The following is a 26,542-nucleotide window of genomic DNA, read 5'->3' on the forward strand; positions in this document are numbered from 1 at the left end:
CAAAAATAATCTAACCAATAAATTTAAATCCAGAACGGATATCACTCGTATACGTTTTATAAATATTATCAAAGATAATAAATGAGAACTCGATTTCTGCCTCAATATCCTAGAACAATTTGCTGTATTATAAAATACATATTTCGACTACTAAGTAGTCATCATCAGTATGAGTTAGCTAATCGTAATGCCTCATAGTATTTGGTGGCGGACTGCACGTATTTATATAATACAAAAAATTGATCTAGGAAACTGGGGTAAAAATCGAAATTTATTTATTACACTCATATACAATTTAAGTTGATATTTCAGACATTATTCATCCTGATTTTTGAGGTATTATAATCTAGCTACGAATTGTCCAACTAGATTATGTATTATGGCTAGGGGTTGCAAGTTATTTGCTAATTACGTAAAATAATTGAAGGAGCACTTGCTTAGATTGCCCCTGTCTGGATCCGCGTTTGCTGCAGAACTTGCTCCAATTAATTAATGATTAAATTAATTCCAATTAATTAATGAGCCTAGCATAACTGATATAATTAGTATAATATTAAAATTATTAAATTTTATCTTAATAAATTAAATTATATAAGAAAAATGTTTGTTTATAAAAAGGTTGAATATGAAACTTGATATGTATCAATATGTACCTGTTGTACTCATGACTTTATTAATTTTTCATATTAGTCATCAGTTACATAAAATGGAAAATTTTTAACTCCGATTTAGTGTCCAATTTCATTTTCTGATTTTTTATTTATGACTACGATGTTAATTTTTATTAGAAAAATGCATTTATTAATTTAATTTAATTAATTAGGTATTTAATTTTTTTGTTGCATTATGCCATTGTCTATAGAAAATCGAAGGAATTAATTATAACCAATAAATAATTATTGATTTGAAACCTATCGTAATATATCATTTTAATTGGAACACATATTTAAAAAAATTATGTATAGAAAATGATTTTAAAAGAAGATAAATCTCAATTTGTTTAGTTTATATTGAGACAAAATAATACAAATGGAAGTTTGAATCGTTTTGCCTAAGGAGAAAGCATAATGAAATTAGAGTAGCATAATAAAAATCATGAGTGTAATTCATATTTTTTCTTGGTTTATGAATTAAATGCGCCATTCCCACCAACATTAGTGAGAAATAAAAGGTGTAAAATAATTTTTGAAAAAACGATGTAACAAATGAAATTGACCATACTAAAAAACGAGATTTTCATTGTAGATCGAACGAATCGAATTAGGCGAATCATTTTAGATCAAAAAAGGCTAAATGAAGAATTTTTATGTACGTAAACCTACCAGGCCAGTTTTTTTTTTTAAATATTCAGGAAGGTCCATATATCAAAATCTACATCTAACTTCTTGCCGCTAGAAAGTTTGGCCATTGCTATGGGCCAAAAAAGTCCATTATTATAATAGACGATTTTTGAAAATTTCAAAACCTTGAAAATATGCAAACAAAATGGGCCAGAAACGTACAATAGGGGGTTTTCGGGAACGCTGATCACTATTCTGAAGTCAGAATTTCGATATACTCTGCCCCTCTTTTGGTATTTACAGAAAATTGCAGTGTTAGGTCAACGAAGGACGAAAAACCCCAAGAAGAGGGGCTGGTATATCCCCATTCTAACTTCGAAATCGTGATCAGTGACCCCATAAACCCCCTAATATACTTTTTTGGCCCATTTTGTTGAATATTTACAGAATATTGCAATTTTGGACCAGCGAGGTAAATTATCCCAAGAGGGGGAGATTATATCGAAATTCTGATTTCGATATAGTGATCAGAGACCCCGAAAACCCCGTATACGTTTAAACGTAAAAAGTATACGTTTTTGGCCCATATTTCCAAGGTTTTAAAATTTTCAAAAAGTGCCTCATAAATGGATTCCAATGATTGGCCTATGTGACCCATAGCAAAAACCAAAACCTTCTAGCGGCAAAAACTTAGATGTAGATTCCGGTATATGAACCTTCATGATCATTTTAAAAAAAAACTGGCTCGATAGGTTGAGGTGCAAAAAATTCTCTATGAAATGCTAAAATAACACGACTATTGGTCAGGGCAACTATATTAAGAACGTATTTTATTTCGTACCCCCTTAAGGAATAAAATTGAGAGAATGTATAGGAAATTACTTTAAAACCATCAAATACCTAATTCAATTTCGATTGGTCTTTAGAATGCACAAAATTTTTGTTAGTAATGGAACTATATGCAATAGTTTTCGATTCGAAGTATCATATTTTCTCCTAAAATGTAGGCTTATACTGTATCGAAAATCAATGGGAAGAAGTCATATGTTATAAATCCATTTTGATCCCCTTCCCCTATATTTAGGCATCTCCAGGCGAAATTCGGTATGTAGGATCGTTACCTAGGCAGAGCTATGTTATAGTACCAGCAATTTGGAGGGGCTTCCCAGATGATAAACCTCTTCTTTCGACGTTTTTTAAGATTTGCTAATCTCAACAGTTCTTCTCTCCCCAAGTTGAGCTTATAGGGTTGAAAATTTGTATGTATATTCTGTTAATTTTGAGAAAGTGCTTTTTGGGAATATAAACTTCTAAGAACCCCTTTAAAGACGTGAAAAACCTCGTCATATGCTAAAAAAGTACGTTCATGTGGGTTTTTTTCTTCATTTTTTGTTTGTTAGTACATATTTATAAATGACTTAAGGAGTATAAATTGCAAAGTTATCATCTGCAGACGATATTTAAGTAATATCATATTAATCAATACATATTTTGAAATAATTGAAAGATTGATTCGTTACTAAAGTATGAAAACAAGTAAAACAACTGAAATCTGATTTTTATATAATCAAGGACAAATAAAAGATGCTTATCCAATTTTTCAAAGAATTACAGATCAGATATTTCACTATTGGACATTATATAAGTTCATTACCGTTCATATATAAATCACATGAAAAAGCTGACTTCCCTTTCAGAAATCTAATTGTATTACCAAATATTCGTGTAAGAAAGTAAAGAGTGGCGATTTGTCAGAATTATACATGGCATTGAATATTTATTATTGAATATTATTTATTATAGTTATTATGTATTATACTGTTATTATGTATTATACCGAAAATGTTAAACAATATTTATTTATAGTATATTCGATAGCTTGCCTTTTCTAGTTCTTAAATCATCTGCCGCCTTTTGTCGAGAGTTAAAAGATCGAGAAAAATTACTTTTTGATCACCATTTTGTAAAATCGATATCGATAATTTTTCTAAAGTAAGTTTAAGAAAGTTGAGAGTTTTACGATTAATTGTTTGATATATGATAGATACATTTAACAATTTAGATTCCACGCTATAATATTCCATATATATCTAGCCACAAGCTATTTTAGAATACAGTTTTTGCTTCGAAAATTAGGAGAAAAAACTCCATTTTACATTGAAATGTCAATCACAAAATTTTTTAGTTTAATATTTATGTTTAAAAGTAATCGTGACTATGTTTGAAATTTTAATATTATGATTGAACAATTTTAATTTTAATTATTTTTTTTTCGTATAATAATCTGTAATATCGATTTTTTCGAAAAATTGAAAGATTGGTAACAACTGAAATATACAGATCGGTAGGAAATTTTATGGTTCATAACTTTTATCAGAAGTATTTTCTTCCCTAAAATGCACAGTTTAAAAAAAAACACCAAAAACGTTGTACATTGATGTAGTTTTTTCAGAAAATATGAAACATAGAGTCTCATCTTACTCTAATAATATAAATAGGCATACCCATATATTTAAAATTAATAAAATTCTATCTATTAATATGTGGTTTTTTGTTTGTCCAAAGGAAAATGATAATAAAAATGATTTTTGGTCACAAAACAACGGAAATTCATTGGAAAATTGGAAATTGTAATAATATCTATTACATTTATCTCTATTATTAAACGAAATTAAATATTGAAATTGACGCCACCTTGCGTCTTGGATTATTCTTTGATCCCTTTTCTAGATTATTTTATCATGTTTTTCCCCAACTTTTTTTTGAAAATTCTCACTTTCAAGTATTGTTCACGTTGATCTATGAAAATATACTAGAACATTCTATTATGTTCGTACATCTTCAATACCCACCGGTATACGTCTCAGATAACGAATCTATTCTAAAATATTCTGGAACATTGTGGAGCTTCTCTCAAGAAACTAAAAGGATAAGAATGAATTTTCACCATAAATTTCCACCCGCTCACTGAGATTATGTATTGGAAAATATAAACGTCATGTATTTCTTTAAGATCGAAGCATTTAAATATACACTTTCTTGACTTCCTGCCGCTTCCACCATTATGTAAAAAAAAAGATTCTCATCGCACATTCACACCCCTTACAGATATTATTACGTTTTCGAGAGTTTATTTTAAGATGGTTGAATTTTGCTTTTTTCTTTCCTTATTAAGTTTAGGTAGGGTTGGTTCATTCTTTAATTATAAAACTAAATCAAATTAAAATTACAGTCATAGTAAGATTTGAAAACATTGTTTTAAATTTCTATAGAATAATATCTGGCGCGGTACTCGCATCAACAACTATCTGGCAATCAAAATTTCTTTTACTAAAAGGTATTTTCGCAGATTTTTTAGGAGTATGAACTAGTAACTCATTAACCGCTTTCAGGTGCCTGACATACCAACTTCATTTTAATTTCATTAAGAAAAGAAATATCCAAATTCTGACAATCCAATTTTTGCCAGTGCAATTAACTTTTCATGACGTTGCTCTTATATCATTCTACTAGCAAACCTTTTTATTATCAATGAGACATCAAGGGCTATCCGTAAATCGAGGCAGTGAATATAGTTGCGAAGCCATCGCATAAGTACTACATTTTTTGTGACGATTTTCTATCTTGCAATGTTTAATGCTATAATGATTTTTAAAATTATTCAAGCTCTACAGTCCAATTCTGTTAATACTCTTAAAAAACTACTCCGTTCGTATAAAGTTCTGATCAATGGGATACCTGTTGTTGTATAAGTAAACCGGAAAATAGAGCTAGGTTCGTATAAATATGTACATTTCAAGGTTAATTGTTGGAAATTGTTTAGTATCAATTGTTATGATATTATATTTAAAAAAGTTGTAAATTGATACTTTCTGTAAGAAAATTAGTTGACATATTAAACAGTTTATCATCGTCTTATTAATAACTCACAATTTATCGGCGTAATTAATTACTTACGATACATAAACTATGGAAATTTGTTTATTCAGGTCAATATCGTGCATATGAGCAGTTAAAATGTGAATGTATATATTGTCAAACAAATATTATTAATTATGATTGGAAAATTAAGATGATATTTTAAAATTTTATATTCCTAATGCAAAAAATCATTCATTTCACTAACTTGTTGATGGTTAAATATTGATTTCTTAGTGAATAGAACTATCTGTTCGGTTAATATGTCTCGGCTGCCTCGACTTATGATTATGGTAGAGATAACTCTCTATAGTTGCCCATTGATAAAAATATAGATTCTTAACAATATCTGCATAAAAATCAGTAAATACTCGTCAAAACAAAAAAATTATTTGGACAATTTTTGAACTAAGGAATTTTTTGTAGAAAGATGGCAAAAGGCAAAAGATTAAGCGTCTTCGTTTTTAGAATTACAGTCCTAGAGTGAGAATACGTGAAAATATAAATATAAAATTTTCAGGAACAAATCTGTTCAAATCTTAAAATAAATCCTGATAACAAACTTTCAAATTCGAATTTTACGGTTGTTCTAAGACCCTTTATAAATTAAACGTAGAACTTCGTAAAACTTTATTAGATTGACATAATTTTTCACGATTTTCGAATACCCAACCGTTATTAAACTCGAAAGCGTTTAATTTTTTTACCTTGTGTTCATGACATTTTTTGATAAGACTTAAAAATGAACTCTATCCAATTTGATATTGATATTTTTTGTAGTAAAGCTAATTTATTAAAATTTATTAAAATCGTGCATTTCGTTTAACTTTTAAAAAACGATTTCTAAATTACTTCGATTACGATTTCTAATTATTCCAAATGCAAAAAATTTTTCTACTCCTAACTTGGTGATTTTGCTTCCTCTATTCTGCATCCAATTTTAATGGTATAAAAAGACACGTTGTTTGAATGTTAGGCAATATCCGCACAAACAAGTTGTGTTTGTAAAAACAATGTGATATTTTATCTTACTAAAGATGATATTTCATTGAAAATTTATACAAGGCGACCTTCGGAAAAGTTGTAGCCAGGATCATACTGACCTGTGGGTGTGTTGTGTGTCTACCTTCGACGAAGGTTGTGGTCAAGATTATATTGAAGCTATAAGTATATCCGCCCGGGAAAAAAGATAATTTCTTAGATTTTAATACTGAAAAGTATTTTAGTAAATACAAATATGCATTATACATGCTTTGTGAAATGTTTATATGTATAACGAATATGTAAAATATATTCAATTTAATATATTATATAGTTGGCGTTTAATATATGAGAATGTTGTCATAGTCGTACATACTCATGACTTGACTTGACTTAAATTTTGTAAATCCAAGTACATGGCTGCAAGGGTCTGATAAAGAAAAAGTAAAAGGGATTTATAAAATTATCCCTTTGCCGTCTAGATGGGCCTATCCGCTGATAGTCTACGAAATATATGCTGAAATGATGTGGAAAATAAATTGATTTAAATAAAACGCTTAATTTTTTTGATTTTTTCTATTATTATTCGGAATTACAATTTGAAAGAATGATACAGCTCGCTGTTATATTTTTAATATATCGACGAATCTTTCTCAAAATATCACAGCAAATGTCATGAATTTATTGTTATTCTCATAGGCACCGCCAGGGTTACATTCAGGAGGGTGCATCTGCATCAACACTTGAGTTGGTTAAAAAAATCGACTATTTTCTTTTACTTTCGATAATTAAAAAAATGATTGCCGTGCACCTCTAGAAAATTATGTCCAAATATAAGATATTAATATTACTAGGAAGATCTTCCTTATCAAAGTTTTCATTTTTTCCTCAATCGATTATGAAAAATCTTGCCATTTATTGAACGTACAGCAAATCTGTTGAAAAGGTATACAAAAGGGGTGTCTGCCACTTTTTCCACTAATCTAATATGAAGGACAAAATCCTAGATCCGCCAATGGCGGTAGATGTGCACATAAGATCAAGAGTCGTGTGACCCTCGCAAAATTAGCTTTTAATAAATTCAGGTTATTACTGGCAAACAAAAACATTTCTAAAAGAACAAAGACTTGGGTTCTAAAGTGTAATGCGTGGCATGTTTTATTGTATGTATACGAATTCTTGACTGTTACAAAAAGAACAGTAAAACTTCTGGAAGCAGCGGAGATGTGGTTTTATTGACGAATTTAGCGTATTTACTGTACGTGTTATTAATGGTAAGACATGAATTTGTCTGTGTTTTAATCTTTGTCTGTATATTTTCCTTCAAGATATGGGGGTGCAAGTGGATCCCCTTGCACCCTCTCCCGGCGCGCATGGTAGTTTTTGTGGTCTTTTACGGTTAAAGACGTGTACCAAATTAACGATGATTTGATGGACTCGTTCGATTGAACAAATAATAAATGAATTTTCCAATTTATCTCTTATTTTAATCTATCCAACATTGGCAAGAATTTACATTAAAATCATTATCTCTCACCACAAACAAGCACTCTTTGGTTTTGCAGTACTCGATGGCATATATTTATATTTCCCTATTCTGGGAAATTAAAAATTGGCAATGGGCCTATCAAGACAGCAGACTGACCCAGACAACTATCCCCTACATATTATACACATAATGTATTTTCTTAATTAATAAGAGATATTGGCCAATAAATAGTAGTGAAGTTAGTTAGTTAATGGCAGTGAATTTGTACTCTTATCGGCGCCACAATAGTAGTATGTGGTTTTGCTTTTTTTACTCTCTGAATACGCCATAATATATAACCAACAGCTCGTTGTTGCAAACTATTTAATTCATTTAAATATTTAGTTATTAAGACATTCTTCAACATTGGGTGTTGTATTTTGTTGTGTATTCTGACACCGTTCATACAATATATTTATTATACGATTTTACTGTCTAATAAACACATTTATAATTTATTTATTAATAATTAATTTAATTTTTTAAATAATATAATTTATTAAGTATTATGGTTTTAATATTGTCAATAATTAATAATTATTATTCTGGTTGTAATATCTTAATTTTAATTAAAATATTATTAAATAAATAGTGTAAAAACACGTACTTTTACTTTTATGATTTTATTGAAAGTAAAATATCATTTGTGATTATATTTTGTTGTTGATGTTTATATAAATAATTGCAATTTGAAGTTTTCAACAGTTCTTGATTTTTGTAAGTATTAAATTTTTCATTTTTAAATTTATTTATTTATGTTGTAGTATTTTCAGAGATTTTCAGTTTATTCTAGTAATAAACATTAAAAAATAGGAAATTAAAAATTAATAAAAGGAAAAGAGTTAAAGCTTTTCTATTCAAACTGTACCCTCTGCTTTGCATGTGGTATCATGTTATGCTCCTTTTAATTGCAAATTGATAAACAATCATAAACTCGCGTAAAACAAATAAGTGAATTCGGGTAAATTTCAGACTCATAACAATCTTAATTTAGATACGAAGCCGGTTGCGTTTTTCGAGAGAAAATTCCTGTTTCAACTGATCGGTAACTAACCGGAAATACGAAGACAAGTATTAAATCTTTTAACGTCGGGTGTTAATCGTTTTTATATCTTAATTATGGAAGCGCGGGCTAATAAATTTTACACAATGCAAAATTGTGTAGCAGTAGTTTTCAAACGACTGATTTTCATTGAAGATTAAACAAACCCGAAGAACCATCGAAATTAAGCCTTCATAAAAAATTATATAGGTAACATTATTTCATTCAATTTTTTCATAAAACTCGAAGCTATAATTAGACAAGCAGTAAGAATTAGTAGATAAATAATTAAATAATTAAATTTGAAAACAATTTGCGTGTTGCCCTTGATTGATCTTTATATTTTCATCCTTGATAGGACTAACAGTTTAATCAAAAAATGTTAGCGTTGGTAAAGGGAAGTTCTTTCAATTGTTTTTAATAAAACTTGTTAAAGTTACCGCTTTATTCTTATAATTGGTATCAATAATGAATTATTTTTAACCGGTTAAATCTAGTTTTTAAGGAGTAACGTAATAAGTTTTGTTATTATTTAGTCTGTTTATAAATAATAATTTTAGAAATAATGACGAAGGCATTTACCTCCATTTCTTAGAATTTAGTAGGTTTAGCGATTGATAGTGCATATTTTATTATCAATGTTTCTTTAATTTTATCGGAGATATGAATGTGCTTATATTATACAAACGTTAATACTTAATAAATATTTATAAAAAAATAATTACATATAATATTTTTAACAATGATTTCGATACAAGAACTAAAAGAATCTAAATTATTTTAAGGTGATAAAGACACATTGATTATTTTCGAAACATTTATGTTTTATGAATATGGAACAAATCTAATATAATTTCTCTTTATTACTGTTTACATAAATATTGTATTTACTATAAATTTAATATACCGGGTGTCAACGAACTCATTTGACATATTCCAATTTTGTTAAAATTAAAAATTCTTAATTTGTTAGTATTTCAAGTATCTAATTTGAACAAAAAACAAGTGAAAACAAACAATTGACTGAGTTAATTGTTGAAATACCATATGTAGACAGTGTTGATTACTTTGTTACATTACACATATGTGCATACATGTCACACATATAATTAATATTCCCATATAATATATACTATACAATTTGCGCATAATTTGCGCTCTCACAGGTAAACAGTGATGTTAATGAAAAAATGTTTCAAACAAAAGTTGTTTGATATCTCTCTTCTTTTTTGAGTTATCGTGATAACAGACAGACAGACGACAGACAGACAGACAGACAGACAGACAACAGACGCGTTACAAACTTGGGACTAAACTTAGTATACCTTGGTATATTTCATATACATGGTATAATTAAGAGATAAGAAAAATTTTTTCAAACTAACCGACCACAAACTATATATGGGTTTCAATTTAAAACATAAAATTCTTTAATCGACCTTCAAAGACTTTCAAGGTCAAATTATGGGTTGTCATGTTTAGCCTCGTAATAGCTCCTAAAGATTTACTTTCAGTGAATTAAGAGCGTTGGGATACTAAAAGATTCTTTTTCTTTTTTAAAACCTTGTATATCCTAGAACAAACTTTTAATTTGAGGAAACAAAACAACCTTATATCCGGTTTCCATATAGGATTGCCATGTAAAAGTCGAGAGATAAACCAGAAAGTCGGAAGATTATGACTCCTAAATCAAAACTTGAAAAAAACCGAAGATTACCGTTTTATTTTGGTCTTCGTAAATATTAAATTATGCAATTTTTTTTATTTTTTGTTTATTCTCGACAAATTATTAATATTATTACAGTAATAAATTAAATAATATTATTTAAAAAAAATAAATAAATATGATTAACTCTAGTTTTTAGAAAATTGTTCTTTTTTTATACTTTTTTTATATGTGTCTATACTATTTTGTATATAATATAAAGTCAATTTTTATTTATAACGGATTTATTTATTTTCGTATAAAAATGGCCAAAAAAATCGGAGATTTGAAAACCGGAGACTTCGAACCAAAATCGGATATTTGGCAGCCCACGGGGATAGTGAAATTAGCCTAATTATATCACAAAATTATAATACTATTTTTCCACAATTTAATATTTAAATTAATATGCTTCAAGTAATTTAAAATAAAAATTGCCCAGAATTGTCGAATTTACCTGAATATATACCTGAAACCTAGAAAGGTGGCAACCCTAATTCCTGAACAAATAATCAAAAAATATATTTTTTTACTGAACTCTGGAGAATTTATGTTGCTATCGGATGTCGGGAGAGACTACACAATTTCGGGAGTCTCTTGATCAAATATAGAGAGGTGGCAACCCTACACTTTACAAACAACAATCGATATTCAAATTTTTATGATAACAAAAAGCTTTGATCCAAAATTTTGTATTTGTAATATTCATAAAATTAATATGTATAGTACTTCCGTTGACAACCGGTATTGGTAAGATAGAATGTCTGCAGTTGTAACTTTCATTTTGATTAATTAGTTTTCTTCTTCTATTTTATTCAGTTAGTGGTATAATATAATTTTCTTGTCAATAGAAAAAATTTCCCAATAAAGATTATTGATTTTCAATAAATCACCATGAATTTGATAAAATTTATTTCTTACAATTTTGCTTAACATAAATATGATAATTTAACTAACATAAATATTGTATAACGTTGTATTCCAATTTTTGACTTAAGCTCTCTCTAAACTTCTTCTCCTCTAGCTAGCTTGATTTTAATTATTAACGAATTTTTTATATTTTCAATGTCAAAAGCAATTCAGGTAGATTGTCTCATTTAGGTAAAATAATGCGTTGTCGATTGTAATTCCACAATAATACACAAAGATATGTATTTGCAATAAAACATAGTATACTAAAACTAGTATCCGAATATTATATTGTCTTAGGTTTTTAAACCTCCCGTAAAGTTTCGCTTTTGTCCGTCTCAGATCTATTAATTAGCTCAAATATTTATTAATTCTATTTATGTATCAGAAATATAGAATTAATAAAATTTAATAATTATTATTTATCGAAGACACATAAAGTAGTAATTGAATTTTGAATCCTTTAGAGATCGCTTTGGGAGGATTGTCTAAAATAGTGATTCATGCTCAATGGACTCAAAACCCGAAAGTAATTTAAGATTAGAAGGATCATTCGTTATGTTATATATTGATATCGAATTAAATATCGATTGATAATATGAAACGTTAAAATTCTTTTACTTTGTATATAATAAAATAGTACCTGGATGACCGAACTTTGCTCGATAATGGCGTTTTGTAAAAATTAAACCTAGCTAGACCGATTTATCGCCCCCGAAACCCCCTGAATTTTGAATTTCATGAAAATCGTTGTAGCCGTTTCTAAAAATGAGACCCTCTTATCGCACCCGAAATCCTCTACATAATAAATTTCATGTAAATTGTTGGAGCTGTTTCCGAGATTAAAGTTTCTTAGATAAAACGACGTTTTCTAAAAATGAAACATAGCTAGGTAAATTTTTCGCACCAAAACCTCCTGCATACTAAATTACATGAAAATCGTTGGAGCCGTTTTCGAGATTAAAGTTTCCGAAATAAAACGACGTTTTCTAAAAATGAAACCTAGCTAGATCGAAGTTTCGCTCCAAAAACCCCCTATGTACTAAATTTTATGAAAATCGTTGGGGCCGTTTCCGAGATTCCAAATATATATATACAAGAATTGCTTGTTAAATATATAACATTTTATTCAAAGTTACTATTTTTTCAATGTTTTCAGTAGACTATTAGTAATTGTAGACAACTTCAATTGTCTTCTATTATTAAAACAATGAATTGTATTTACATAGATCGTCTGTAATCATTCTGCAGTAAAATAAGTGGAATGATTAATTACATAATAGAGGAAGATGTGATACTTAAGATCAAAATTTATATTTATGTGTTTGCTAATCCATTTTTATAATATCACAAGGGTGTATAACAATTTTCTTTGTTTATAGTACTGTCACTATTCAACATGATGCATTTTTGTAGAGAGCTTAAATAATATACAACTTACGATAGAAACAGGTGATGCATGGTTCAAAATCATTATGTACCATCGGTCACACTTCAATGTACCTAGAATTACTCTCGCCGATTGTATCTGAGACAGCATCATAGAAAGTTTTTGGTTGAAATATTGAAAATCCGACATGTTTCTCTTACTTTGCGTTAACCCCGTCATATTTAACTTTTTGTATCTAAAACTCGCGACCTTTAAACCGTGGACGCATCGTTTTATAATGCATAATATCTGTTACAGCATTAATTTGGTTTACAATATGTGGACAAGAAAACACAAAGGCAGGAAATATTTATTGCGATATTTTTTTTCTTTAGATTTGGTAAAAGCTACCAGTTACTGCCTGACTTTATGCATATTTTCTGTTTTAATATAACTGTTTGGGTTCTAAAAAAATTTCAGAGGATATGATTAACTAATATTAGGATGATTTAAGCAAAATTTTCAACCAAAAGTCTCAACGAAAGTTTTTATTCAAGTTTCAAAATTCGCATCCATTGCAAAAACTTCTTATAAGTTAGTACTGTAGTAGGAGAATGAACAAGAAATTCCGTTACAAATAATAGAAAAGAAACATTAATCATTGAAGCATTACTAACAATGACATTATGACAACTTATTTAATAGGAAGGTGATTGTTATTAATAAAAACAAACTTAATTATACATTAATCATATTAATTTGTTATCGTTAATGATACATGGGACCCTTCACCTCCTTTTCATGGAAGTTGATCTACTATTTTAATTATTATCACGTTCTTATTAACTCGCTTTCGTGCATTCTGGTCGATTTTTCTAATTAATTTTATACTAACTTCCCGATCAGTTACAGACTTAAAATTTTGAAGGTAGATAAGAATTGGATGATAATGCATGAAAAAGAAAATAAAACATGGTTTAAAAAGTGTAAAATAAACATTTAAATAAAAATACATTTTAATTTATCACATTTTCAAAATGGGATAAAAATGAATAAATTTTTATAAGTGTAATGTAAAAATTAATGTTATCAAGAATGGGATCCTCTTCTTGCGATATTTTATATATTTTAATCCATTTTTAAAACGTGGAGTATTAAAAAGTTTTTTTTTTGATTTTTTTTTTGTATCATGTTGTTAAACACATAAAATAGTTGATGAAAGAACCTCAATAGCAAAAATTCATAGGCTATAAGCGATGTGACTCATCTGCCTAGGTCTATAAAAAATTTATTTTTTACAAATTAAACTACTATCACAAAACCTGAAAATGTAAAAATATTATCTACCTGCTTAATTAATTAATTAATGCTTTGTGTGCATTATTCAAATATTGATAAAAACGACGGTGAACTTATAATGAAAATAAATCATGATTATTTTTGTCTAAAGATCTAATGATTATAACAATTTGAAATTTGGTTTGGCTTAGGTTTTCCAACGATTGACGGTTGATAATATCGAAATGGTTGAAAAATGGAGTGCAATTGTAAAGAAAAATTTTTCTATACTTTCGACTTTGATCAACTTTCTGTCATTTTTTTTACGTATCTATTATTGTTAATAATTTTCTATTAACGTATATGACAGACAAAATTCATTTGTCGAAAAAACGATTATCGAAAAACCGGTTTTATTTAAATTCGACATTCAAGCTACAGTACAAATTATTGATTAACAAAGTAACCTGTAAATTGCGCTTTATTATGAGCTCACGGTCTCATAGGAAACAAAAAAAATCAAAATAAAGAATACCGACATTATTTCAAAAAGTCATTTAATAAAAACTAGTTCTTATATTTTATTAAAAAAATATTTTCAACAAGGTCAGCTTAATTATCTTAAATCGATTTTGTTCAAATTTGAGGTAAATTTAGAAATTCAGATTAATTTTTTGTTTAAGGAAACAAAGACTGTCTCAGAGATGAAAACTCAAAAGTATTTCAGGGTTGACTAAAAAGAACGAGTATTTGTGATTTCAAAATAAGTAATGTAATAGCATTTCCATTAAGAGCACAGTTTATAGTATCTACATGTTGTTTCGCCATGTTTTTTTGCAAATTTTATTACTTTTATAATAATTTTGGTTGGTTTCCAAGAGGAAAGAAATAATAGTCAAAAATTTAACTTTACTCATCCTTCTAAATTCGAGTGAAATCCCGAGTTATTTCAGTTAAAAGGTTTTAATTCTCCGCTGAGTAGTCCTATATAAACGTAATTATACGTAATAGGCATATACTTGATGCAGAAAGTTCATTTAAACAATCTGATTGTTACGTAAACTCAAGTACAGATTTCATATAAGTATAGTGTGTATTGTGTATAGGGGGGTTTTTCTGTATTTAGTTAGTATTCCGTTAATTTTTTTATCATTAATTAACATACCAATATTAGTATTTAATCTGACAAGATTATTTCCAATCTTTAACGTTGACGATGTCTTTAAAGCAAAGTGGTTATTTAGATATAACGCTGTAAGTTTATCTAAAATCTGCAACAGATGATTGAATCGAAATGTAAGTTTTTAAAGCTATAATCTATATATAAGCTATAATCTAAAATTGCACAAAATTATTTTATTCCATTATATGTAAACATGAGCAATTTTGAACATTGACCTCATTTCCCATTTTAAATTTTCTTGATATAAAAATAGACTTTGACAATAAAGTACCAATATTTAATCTCTCTCAATAGTTGAATCTGCCCCAGATCTAAATTAATGATTACGAAAGCTGTCTACCAAGTGTATAAATTAACTTGCGGATTTCTCATTTCATTAAAAAAAAGTTGAAAATATATTTTAAATTATAAATAGATAGGCTCGATGGACACTCGAAGCAATTTTTATAAAAACTCCTGCATTAATTTATCTAAGCAAAGATTAACAATTAAAGAAAATTCTGTAAAAATTTAAAAACAAGTAATAAAATTGATTAAAATTGCTAATATTGACGAAAGCGTATTTTTACAAGTATTGTTAAAAGATTTATTATTATAATACAATTAATAAATCAATAAAAACATAATAAAAATGCAATAAAAATTAATAATTAACATATTATTTTAATCGTAAAAAAACTAGTTACTAATGAATCACCCATGTAAAGCGTGGACTTAAAATATTTTACTACGTAGAAATATAGAAAATTAAAATTTTCAAAATTATTTTCTTGTGTATTAAAGGAAATGAATTTAAAACAAAGGTTATAAATCGACTAGAAAAGTTTTTGGCTGAACAATTAAAATTTACAAAATTTAAGAAACACCCGATATTAGAAATAGGAAATAAGAAAGGTCGTTTATTAATTAGTTCAACAAGAGCTTGCCAAGGCCCTTTACTCATTACTGCAGACTGTAAATGAAAACTAAAAGTACTGTAGCAATATAATTATATAAAAATCCAAATGTTTACTTTTTTTTACCTTAATGATATAATATTATAAATATTTTAAGTTAGTATACAAAGTTCATAAGCCATAAATAAATAATTGATGGTTCATTTATTTTGTAAAACAAAAATTATAATTATCAATTAATTTAAAAAAAAAAAATTAAAGAAAAAATCGATATATAAAGGTTGATATTAAATAATTTTTAACACACTTTTATTAGCTTGGTATGTATTATTTATGTAAGGGAATGTTTGAACGTGATTTTCACATAATTCGAAACGTCGAGTTGAATTGAAACTTTGCACACTTATCAAGGTTCGATGATAATATAATAATTGAATAAGTTTGTCCGATTTTCCTTATCAGGATCTTCAAGATTAACGATTAACTAAAAAATCTTTGGTGGTGGAAGCGCAGATAACATTCCATAACATTAATAAATAATAGTTTTAAAAACTAAAAACACTCTGTTGTTGCTAGCTGAAAAATGTAGAAAAAAAACAATAGTTTAAAAAAATTTTAAAAACACGTTTTTGTAGCTGAGCTAAAAAGTTGAAAATAATTTTTAAAAGTAAAAAAAAAAAAGTGATTAAGAAATAAATCATTTTATCATAAAAAAGCGTGGGATGCTTTTTAAGATATTTTATAATAACTTTACTCTTATCAATATGTATTAAGATTTTTGAACTTATAGAAATTATTTTCTACTTTTTAGTTCAGCTATTTACAAAAGCGTGTTTTTTTATTTATTTAAAACTTTTTATTTTGAAAAAGTTAATATTGTAGATTCAAAACTGGAACACAACCGATAAATGGCTATAGGATTCTTACACATTTTAGAACGAGACAAACTATTACTCATATGCGAATGCGATAAAGAAATTTTAAATCATTATATTTAGAAAGTTTTTTGTAGTATCTTAAGAAGATAAAGGAAAACACTAACAATGCACTCCACGAATTTTCTCCCCATAAAAATCTAAAATGGCGATGAAAATTTGCTCTGGAAATTCCAGTGTTTTTTTAATCTACAAATTGAAAGTGACCTATGAGTAAAAATTCTAATCCACTACTATACATAGAAGGAGGCATTTTTTGCATTCGGCAAATAATTCCAAAGCTCGGCGAATAATACTAAAAGTAGGAGAAGTGGAATACAAAAAAAACTCCCCAAGCTGGTAAAATCTATTAAATCAGAAATAAAATAAAAATTTGCACGTTTGAATGAAACTGGGGTAAAAATAGAAATATTTTAGATGTAAATAATATATTATGATAATGAGGTTTTGAGATTAGCTATAATTACATCATGTGACAGAGTGCAATGCTCTTGAATTCTTATTAATTTGAAGTTTTATAGTCTTACATATTATTAACATCCTAATACAAGGTTTGTTGATGAGATTATATGACCTTTTTAAAGATGAAACTATGATTTAAATAATATCCAAGGAAGTATTTTATATGATAAGAGCTATAAAAAATTTCGATTGTACTTGACATATAAATATATGTTATTTACATTTTAATCTATTTTACTTTCTAATTAAAAACCGGATATTAATATTTTATTTGCGCATATATTAGGGTATCATGTGTATCTACAATTTTTTATTTTTACCATTAAATAATATTAAATTGGCAACCCAGAATTTGCTTGTATTAAATTCTTCTAAACAAATTTTCTATTTAATATAAACAAAAGCATTAAACAAAAATTACTAATAATATGTGTTTTTCCGCATTCGTGCTCCATATTTGTATTTATTATGAATTTTTAAATATCAAAAGTTCACTAGGTGGGAGGTGCAATTTAATACTGATTGAATACACCAGTAACCACTGATATAATAGATAATCACAGAACTTCAACGAAGTTATTGCAATTAGTCTAATTATTATAATGATTATTATTATGACATTGGCTGAAATCAAGCAGGCTTGCTGCGTGATTATTCAAATAATTGTTGATAAGAACTTAACTGTTATTCATAATTGTGTAGTATTATAAAAATTTCTATGTGAAGGCATTTCAATTTGCTAGCAGATCTGCGTAGTATACCTACCAACCAGCCTATAACCAAAAATTTCAAAAAAAAAAAAATTTTTAACCAAAAAATGAAATTTTTTGCTTCCTTGTAGCGATGTAGCTCGTAAATGATGCATTTTAGGATATTGGTGCTATATAACTTTTTTGTTCCTTGGATGTATTTCTATAACTAAAAAAAAAATTTTTGTTGTTGTTACAAATTTTTGCAAAAAACCGCCTAAAAAATGCCCAATTAAAGCTGACATTTCACCTTTTTGATTCCCGTAAAGCAGATAGCGATCGGATAAAAACTTAGACTTTGCGGCCTGCCTAAAATCGACAAATTTTCGGACATATGGTACAAAATGGAATTGAGCAAAAACTGTTAGGCCGAATGAAACTTTCCAAATTAAAAAATAGTGTGTATTTTTTCGCAAAAATTTGCAACAAGTTTTTTTTTCGGTTATAGAAAAACATCTTACGAACAAGAAAGTTTCATAGCAGCAGTATCCTAAAGTGCGCAATTTACGAGTTATATCGCTTACAATGAAGTAAAAAAATATTTCCAGCCAAATTTGTTTAATGGCTTCAGTTTTCAGGTTCCGAGCGAGTGGGCTAACCCCCCAACAGATTAAAAAAACTTCTGACCTGTAACAGAAAACAAGAAGTAAGCTATATGTTTTTTCGTTACTCTACGGGCCTAATATATCTCGATGCTCACAAGAACCGTGAATGTAACATCCATACCAAGATGAAGTAGAAGCTAATAAGCAATATCAGGACCAAGAATAAGAGAACGTGGTCTTGTTATTGCTTATTCCTACCCATTATGTACCATTTAGCTTTGTGATTAAATAGACCCTCTGGATCTCTCATACTGTGTCTATGACATGGGAAAATCTAGTAAACAAATAATGTAGTTAAAACTACCTTTATAAAATTCGACCTTTACTATTGTATTGCTATAAATACATATTCTTGTACCAAAAATATACTACCAGTAGCACACACTATGTAAGATATTGGCGATAGCACATTGAATTATAAAATGTAGTATCAAGTTCATTAATTTTCAAATGTATTTTATGTGAATGTATCAATGTGTGCAACGTTTTCTTAATCACTTAATTATATTAATTTAATTAATAAAAAAAATGTGCATACAAATATAAAAAAGTTGTTCTGTTTATTTATAGACGATAGTGAATTGGAAACAGAATTATAAATAAAACCACGTGAGTCAAGCACCACCAACAATGGATCCAAAACGACCACCATGGTTAATTAGAAAAATCAAGAAACGTATACCAATAACAACATGGCTACAAACGTATAATTCTGACCATTTTATTAGTGATATTATTGCTGGTGTAACAGTGGGTTTAACTGTTATGCCACAAGCTTTAGCATATGCAACTTTAGCTGGACTGGAACCACAGGTAAGATATCCATAGATAAGTTTTTTTTTTTTTTTTTAATTATATTCAAGTGGGCTGGATAAGTCTCTTCGAAATTTTCGCACAATTAATCTTATGTATGAAATTCTGTCGTCTTGATACATTAACTTTGTAGTATTTAGTCAACGTATGCGCTGTTCTTATTATAGAAATTAGAAATGATTTTGTTCTCCCCCTACCCTCTGTCACACAATGTCACATTTCGTTGACAGCCCCCCGTCTCCCTTAACGTGTGACGTAATTAATGGATGGCCCTTTACTTACATTTAAAGTTTTGAAGATTTCTTAAGATTTTGATTTCGTGATCCAATTACCTGAATTCAAGAAATTTGTCAATAACGGAACAGTTGAAGGTAGTCATTACAAAATTTTTGCCATAAATTCAAATTTTTTCATAATTTTGTAGGGAGCTATAAAGCTTACTTCATTATTTTTTCATTTTTTGAAAGAAGACTGCTTATATCAGTTTTGCTTAGGTACCAATTACGAAAATAATTTTGCTAGAGTTTTTGTATAAAATTTTAGTAAAACGCTCATAAATTAATTGAGGGCTGAAAGTAAAAGCTAAAAATATCCGATGCAAATCCAAATTTAGGGGCCCCATCCAAAAATCACAAGTTATAATAATATTATGGAAAGCAAAATAATTATGTATTTGTCGATGTCTGTTTTTGATCAACTTTAATTTAGAGTAAGTCCGACCTTTCGCAGTAGTGACAGGTTCAGTTAGGAACATTAGAAGTGCGATGCACACAACTGGTTAACTGAACGCCAATGACGAATTCTGAATGATTCCTCGTCCCCTATGATTCTTCCAATGAGCTCCTGTTTTGTCGCGGTTCAAATGTTCTTTAAATATTATCGCAAAATAATATTTAATTCTTTACGTTTTTGTAAACGTACGTTAGCAAAATGTGTGTTGAGTGCCTGTTATGTGAACATATCATGAGACCTGAGACAAAAAATTTCGTAGAGTCAGCAAAGGAACTAGCATTTTGTCTAATACTTGAATGTATCATGCCTATAAAATCTCTGCCAATATAAGTCCGATAAGCCGATTATTATTAATAATAATCATAATTATTTACTTTTAGTTTGGATTATATTCAGCATTTATGGGTTGTTTTATTTATGCAATATTTGGTAGTTGTCGTGATATAACAATTGGACCAACAGCTTTAATGGCACTAATGACTTATCAACAAATTTTACATAAAAATGCAGATTTTGCAATATTATTATGTTTTTTATCTGGTGTAGTACAATTAATTATGTGTTTATTGCGTTTAGGTGAGTAAGCACGCATCAGTTAATTGATAAGATGTAGAAATTAATATTTTATTCAGTCATTCAAGTCATGTGTGTTTATTGTTTATTTATTCTTTCAATAGAATTTATCAGCAAGCAAAAAAAAATTATACATTTTTTATTATTATAGTATTTGAATTAATAATTGATAATAAATTATAGTTATTTCTAATATTGTCTTCCTTGAGAATATTCATATTCAACTGAATTAAAGATATAACATTTCATTCATTATATTCAGTTATTTACAATAAAATTTATTGAATGACATACAAAGTAGGGCAAAATTCAAATCGGCTAAGAGTAGTTTAATAGAATCGCTTTTTTCAAGATCATTTTGTATGATTTTTATGCTAATTTGAGTATTAAATCGAGTATAAATTCGCAAATATGGCGAATATTGTACAATTCGCATAATATTTTATAACATGTTCGTATGTTTCAATTTTGTTGGCGAAGCTGCTTACCGAAAATACATAAAAAGTTCGATGAATATGGCAATCTATTGAAATTGGGCTAACCTCTTGAAATTATATAGGCCAATAAAATCAAGTGCCTTCCCTTCCCATTCCCTCAAAAAAATCAATATATCGTCAAAAGACTTGATTTTTATTAGGTTTTTGTCTATCGTAATTACTTTGAATAATCCATAAACTCAAAAATCTGATTGATTTAAATCGAAATGGAACGACGGATCTCTGTGATATCATACGAAGAAATTAACAATTACAAATTGCTAAATTTTAAATTTGTGGAGAAATAATATTCTAGTAATCATTTAAAATTTTCTATTTTTTAGGTGTATTAGTAGATTTTATATCAATTCCAGTCACAGTGGGTTTTACCTCAGCCACATCTGTTATTATTGCCATGTCTCAACTAAAAGGTTTACTAGGCCTGAAATTTACTTCGTCAGGCTTTTTGGATACCATTTTAAAAGTTTATTATCATTTGCCGGAAACTAGACCGTGGGATTGCTTACTCGGTTTTTCATGCATAGTAATTTTATTAGTTTTAAGGGTAAGAATTATAATAAATTTTCGATTAAAAATTATTATAAACAAATTTTGTTTGTAGCGAATTAAAAGTATTAAAATAGTATCAAAAGGTAGAAAACCAAATTCACATGAGAAAATTATTGAAAAATCCATTTGGTTATTATCAACATCTCGGAATGCATTAGTGGTTGTAGGATGTTCCTTTATGGCCTATTATTTGGAACAAAATAATTATAATGACGTATTTATTTTAACTGGAAAAGTACGTTCTGGTTTACCAACATTTGCACCGCCACCATTCGAAACTAGAGTGGGTAATCAAACATACAATTTTATACAAATGTGTAACGAATTAGGTGCATCAATTGTATTAGTACCTGTTATTGCCGTTTTGGGTAATGTTGCCATTGCTAAAGCTTTTGGTAAGTATATTTTAATTAGTTTAATTTTTATTTTAATGAGGCCATACTTAAAACGCATAAACCGTACAGAGAATAAAAATGAATTTTTTACAAAAGACGTATCAAAGGGAGGATTAATTCATAAATAAGATGAAAACTTCTTTAATTCTATTGATAGTTACGTAGTATAATTTATATATTCTTTCCAGCAAGTGGAGATAGCGTAGATGCAACTCAAGAATTGTTGACGCTGTCTATTTGTAGTATTTTTGGATCGTTTGTGAGTTCGATGCCAGTTACAGGATCATTTTCAAGAAGTGCTGTTAATCATGCAAGTGGTGTGAAAACGCCGTTGGGTGGGGTTTATACAGGTAAAATTGATTATATCAAGTAGGTAGTCGCCTTCCACCGAATGTATGTGTTTTTCGAACAAAACATTTCAACTAAAATGCTAGTTTTTTTCAAGAAACTTGATAACTTTCTAAATTAAATTGTGTTCTTCTGTCTCTTATCAACTAGGAACCTGAGCTAGTTGATTGTTTGAACTCCGAAGACCAAGGTCAAATTCAAGGTCTGAATAAGCTGCCCCTTGCAATTCAATAATTTTTACCAGAACTAGATTTTTTATTGCTTGTATAATTTCATAAAAAATTATTTCTTCTAAAATTACACCCAATACGGCGGCTATTAAGATATCGATATGAAGATACCTGACCTGAATGAGATGTGGTATATTGAAACTGGTTTTATTTGCAATTTAAAAGGCTTTCCAAAATAGAGCCACGTAGTTTAACCGTAAAGAAAAAATTTTATTGTTGGATACTTTTTTAAATCATTTTCTTTATCGATTTCAGGAGTGTTAGTAATATTAGCACTAACATTTCTCACACCATATTTCTACTACATACCGAAAGCATCATTAGCAGCTGTTATTATTAGTGCTGTGATATTTATGATTGAATATGAGATTGTTAAACCAATGTGGAAATCAAGTCGTAAAGATTTGGTGCCGACATTTGTCACGTTTGTCTTATGCTTAGCTATGGGTGTTGAATATGGTATCCTTGTTGGTGTTGCTATTAATATATTGATACTGTTGTATCCATCAGCACGTCCAAGTATTCATGTTGAGAAGAAGATGGTGAGTTTATAACTTTTTTTATATTCTGAATTTATATATGATATAAAATGGATTAGTTAAAAATTAGATTATCATGTCGCTTACATTTAAACGTAAGATAGAGTCAAATAATTTAAATACTCTTAGCCTGGATTTTTAATCTATGCCTGACAAAATGAAAGAAAGTGGGAAGTATGCAGCCATGAATGGCTTAGTTAGGAACAATCCCGGTTCTTTCTGCAAACCTAATAAAAAACGATATGTAGGGTAGCCGGCACCTGATACTAAAGACCAAATGCCTCCCAAGTATCCCTCTTCCTTTTTTCGAGAGTTAATTAGTAGAATGATAAATTGTTTATTAATGCTAATCTAATTTTAATTGTTTTTTTTTACAGACAAATCATGGCGCTGAATATCTTCTTATAACACCCGGGAATAGTTTGTACTTCCCAGCTGTGGATTTTATAAGGGCTTCTGTTGGTAAAGCCGGTGTAAAGTTAGGATCTTCACAACTTCCAGTTATTGTTGATTGTAGATTTGTATTAGGTAAGTTAAAGTAGATTATTTTGCTTTGCCCGGACAATTTTTATATGAAACCTTTTTTATTTTATTTTTTCATTATAGGTGCTGATTTTACTGCTGCTAAAGGAATTGCTGCCCTCATTGATGATTTTAATAAACGTAAACAAATGATATACTTTTTTAGACCACGTGATGATGTAATTGCTGTTTTCAAAGGAGCTGCTTTGGAAGATTTCCAATACGTAACAACGCACAGTGAATTGGATTATATTTTATATTGTAAGTCTGAGTCGTTAATACTCGATTATCAAGTACTATTATATCGAAGTTTTACGTCACGAAGTGTAAATATTATGTATTTTTTGTTCTTGTTTGATTTCTATTTTCTATAATCAGTTCTTAAAAGAATTATAAATAGATGTAGTGACTAAAAGGTTGACTTGATCGGTAATTTACTCAGTGGTAGTTTCCTGAATAATATTAAACTAAGTATATAAGTTTCCTTTCAATTGATTTGATGATTATGTTGAATCTAAATTTTAAATCCAACACATTTTGTCTATTTGGTTTATTCACACTGTCACAATTCTCTAAGGGATTGATCACTTAAGAGTTTGGATACTGCTCAATGTAACAGTCAAGTATCTACCACTTTAGTGATAATTTTGAATTTAGACCCAAAAATCAGTATTAATTTGAAAACTACAAATTTAACTGTTTTCTTTTCAACTAGATGTGTTTTATACCAAGTAAGTCTTCTATTTAACTTCATTTGACTGTGGAAAACTGACACCGTTCATTTTAACAGCTTGACACCCTTCTTTTCTCAAATTGAACGTTATTTGAACGAATTTCATTTCGTTAACTTATTATTAACATTTATTCAATCAATATTGTATTCTATCGATACTGGTCTGTAGTTTTTGTGAATCTGTATTTGCATCCACATCAATGGGTAGAATAGCAGTATCATCTGCAAATGTAGCTGTTATCTGTGTGCCATCGACCGGTAGATTTGCGGGATAATTTTAATTAAGAGTTGGTCCCAGAACAATGCGCTGTGATATCTACACTAGATTGGGATATGAAATAATGATCAAAATTTAGCATGTTTACGATTAATTCGAAGCATAACCGCGTATAAAATAACAAATCTAATCTGGAATTATGCAAATTATTTCCAATAAATTAAAAAAGAAATTATCTGTTATCTCTTTAAATAGAGGAAATTAATTTGGTTTTAATTTTTTATTTGGTATTAATTTCCATAGCTTGTCATTCTAGGGACGCTATCAGTTTATTGTTCTTTCGAAATAATTTAATTTTATTCTTACCATTTTTAGCTAAAAAAACAGAAGCAAAAGACGAAGAAATGAAATTATTGCCAAACAATTCAACGAATACTACAAAATGTTTAAATAGTCCAAATTCGTATGAAGAATTAACAGAAATAACCACATATGCACCAAGTTCACCAGAATTTTCATCAAACATTGTCGCCACAAGTAATAACCTGTCCGTGTTACAACAGAATGATAAACGTATGTGATATAGAATCTCAAATATGAAGAAAATAATTTGTGACTCGACGTAATAGTATTATTATTTTATTTTACTTAATATTATTATTAATAATTTGTTATTAATTTTATTTGCCAAAACCCTTTTTTGAATTTTTAAATTTACCATTGTATTTTACAAACCATAAGATACAACAATGAAACATTTTTATTATCAATTATACAATTTTTTTTAAATAAAACTTTTAAAAAATTTGTATTGTTTTTTTTATTTGTATGTGTGTGATTTTGGTACATTTGAGTCGTATTTATTTTTTTTTATTCGCTGTATTTTGTCTCGAAATACTTGACAGAATTCCTTTTTATAAAACTAAAAATGTGATACGTTTTTATTTGCTGTACATTTCTCGAAATATTCTATTGAAATATTGTGTGATGGTTGCGACTTATATTTGTCATACGCTACTCAAGGTTGGTGTAAGAGGTTCATTGATAGTCAAATAGAGACAGAGTGTATCAGAGTGTAAAACAGAGTGTATCTGAATATCTATATATAATTTTTATACCATGTATATATGAAATATACATAGTATATTAAGTTTAGTCCCAAGTTTGTAACGCTTAAAAATAATGATGCTAGGAAAAAAATTTTGTCATAGGTGCTCATAAAATCACCTAATTAGTCCATTTCCGGTTGTCCGTCCGTCCGTCCGTCCGTCCGTCTGTGGACACGATAACTCAAAAACGAAAAAAGATATCAAGCTGAAATTTTTACAGCGTACTCAGGACGTAAAAAGTGAGGTCAAGTTCGTAAATGAGCATCATAGGTCAATTGGGTCTTGGGTCCGTAGGACCCATCTTGTAAACCGATAGAGATAGAACAAAAGTTTAAATGTAAAAAATGTTCCTTATCAAAAATTAACTTTGCGTATTCCATTCAAAATTATTAATTATTCCAAAACTACAAGTATTGGTTTTTTCGATTTTTTGGAATTTTTTTAA

General features: G+C 28.4%; 1 protein-coding gene across 1 annotated transcript; it reads left to right on the plus strand.

The window, feature by feature from the left end:
- The first annotated feature begins 8,265 nt into the window (after positions 1-8,265).
- LOC123294785 (sodium-independent sulfate anion transporter) lies at positions 8,266-25,639 on the plus strand. Its single transcript, XM_044875929.1, has 10 exons — positions 8,266-8,424; positions 19,411-19,653; positions 20,766-20,961; positions 21,779-21,999; positions 22,057-22,399; positions 22,588-22,749; positions 23,233-23,519; positions 23,894-24,044; positions 24,123-24,299; positions 25,364-25,639. The coding sequence occupies exons 2-10, from the start codon at positions 19,471-19,473 to the stop codon at positions 25,567-25,569; spliced, it is 1,926 nt and encodes a 641-aa protein (XP_044731864.1). The 5' UTR covers positions 8,266-8,424; positions 19,411-19,470; the 3' UTR covers positions 25,570-25,639.
- The last annotated feature ends 903 nt before the right edge of the window (positions 25,640-26,542 follow it).

Source organism: Chrysoperla carnea, chromosome 3, assembly GCF_905475395.1.
Source record: "Chrysoperla carnea chromosome 3, inChrCarn1.1, whole genome shotgun sequence".
In the NCBI taxonomy this organism is placed as follows: Eukaryota; Metazoa; Arthropoda; class Insecta; order Neuroptera; family Chrysopidae; genus Chrysoperla; species Chrysoperla carnea.

Coding starts and splice junctions, on each gene's coding strand:
- LOC123294785 (XM_044875929.1), top strand. CDS start 19,471: ATGGATCCAAAACGACCACCATGGTTAATTAGAAAAATCAAGAAACGT. Junction 24,045..24,122: donor TGATTGTAGATTTGTATTAG/GTAAGTTAAAGT, acceptor TTTTCATTATAG/GTGCTGATTTTACTGCTGCT. Junction 24,300..25,363: donor ATTGGATTATATTTTATATT/GTAAGTCTGAGT, acceptor TACCATTTTTAG/CTAAAAAAACAGAAGCAAAA.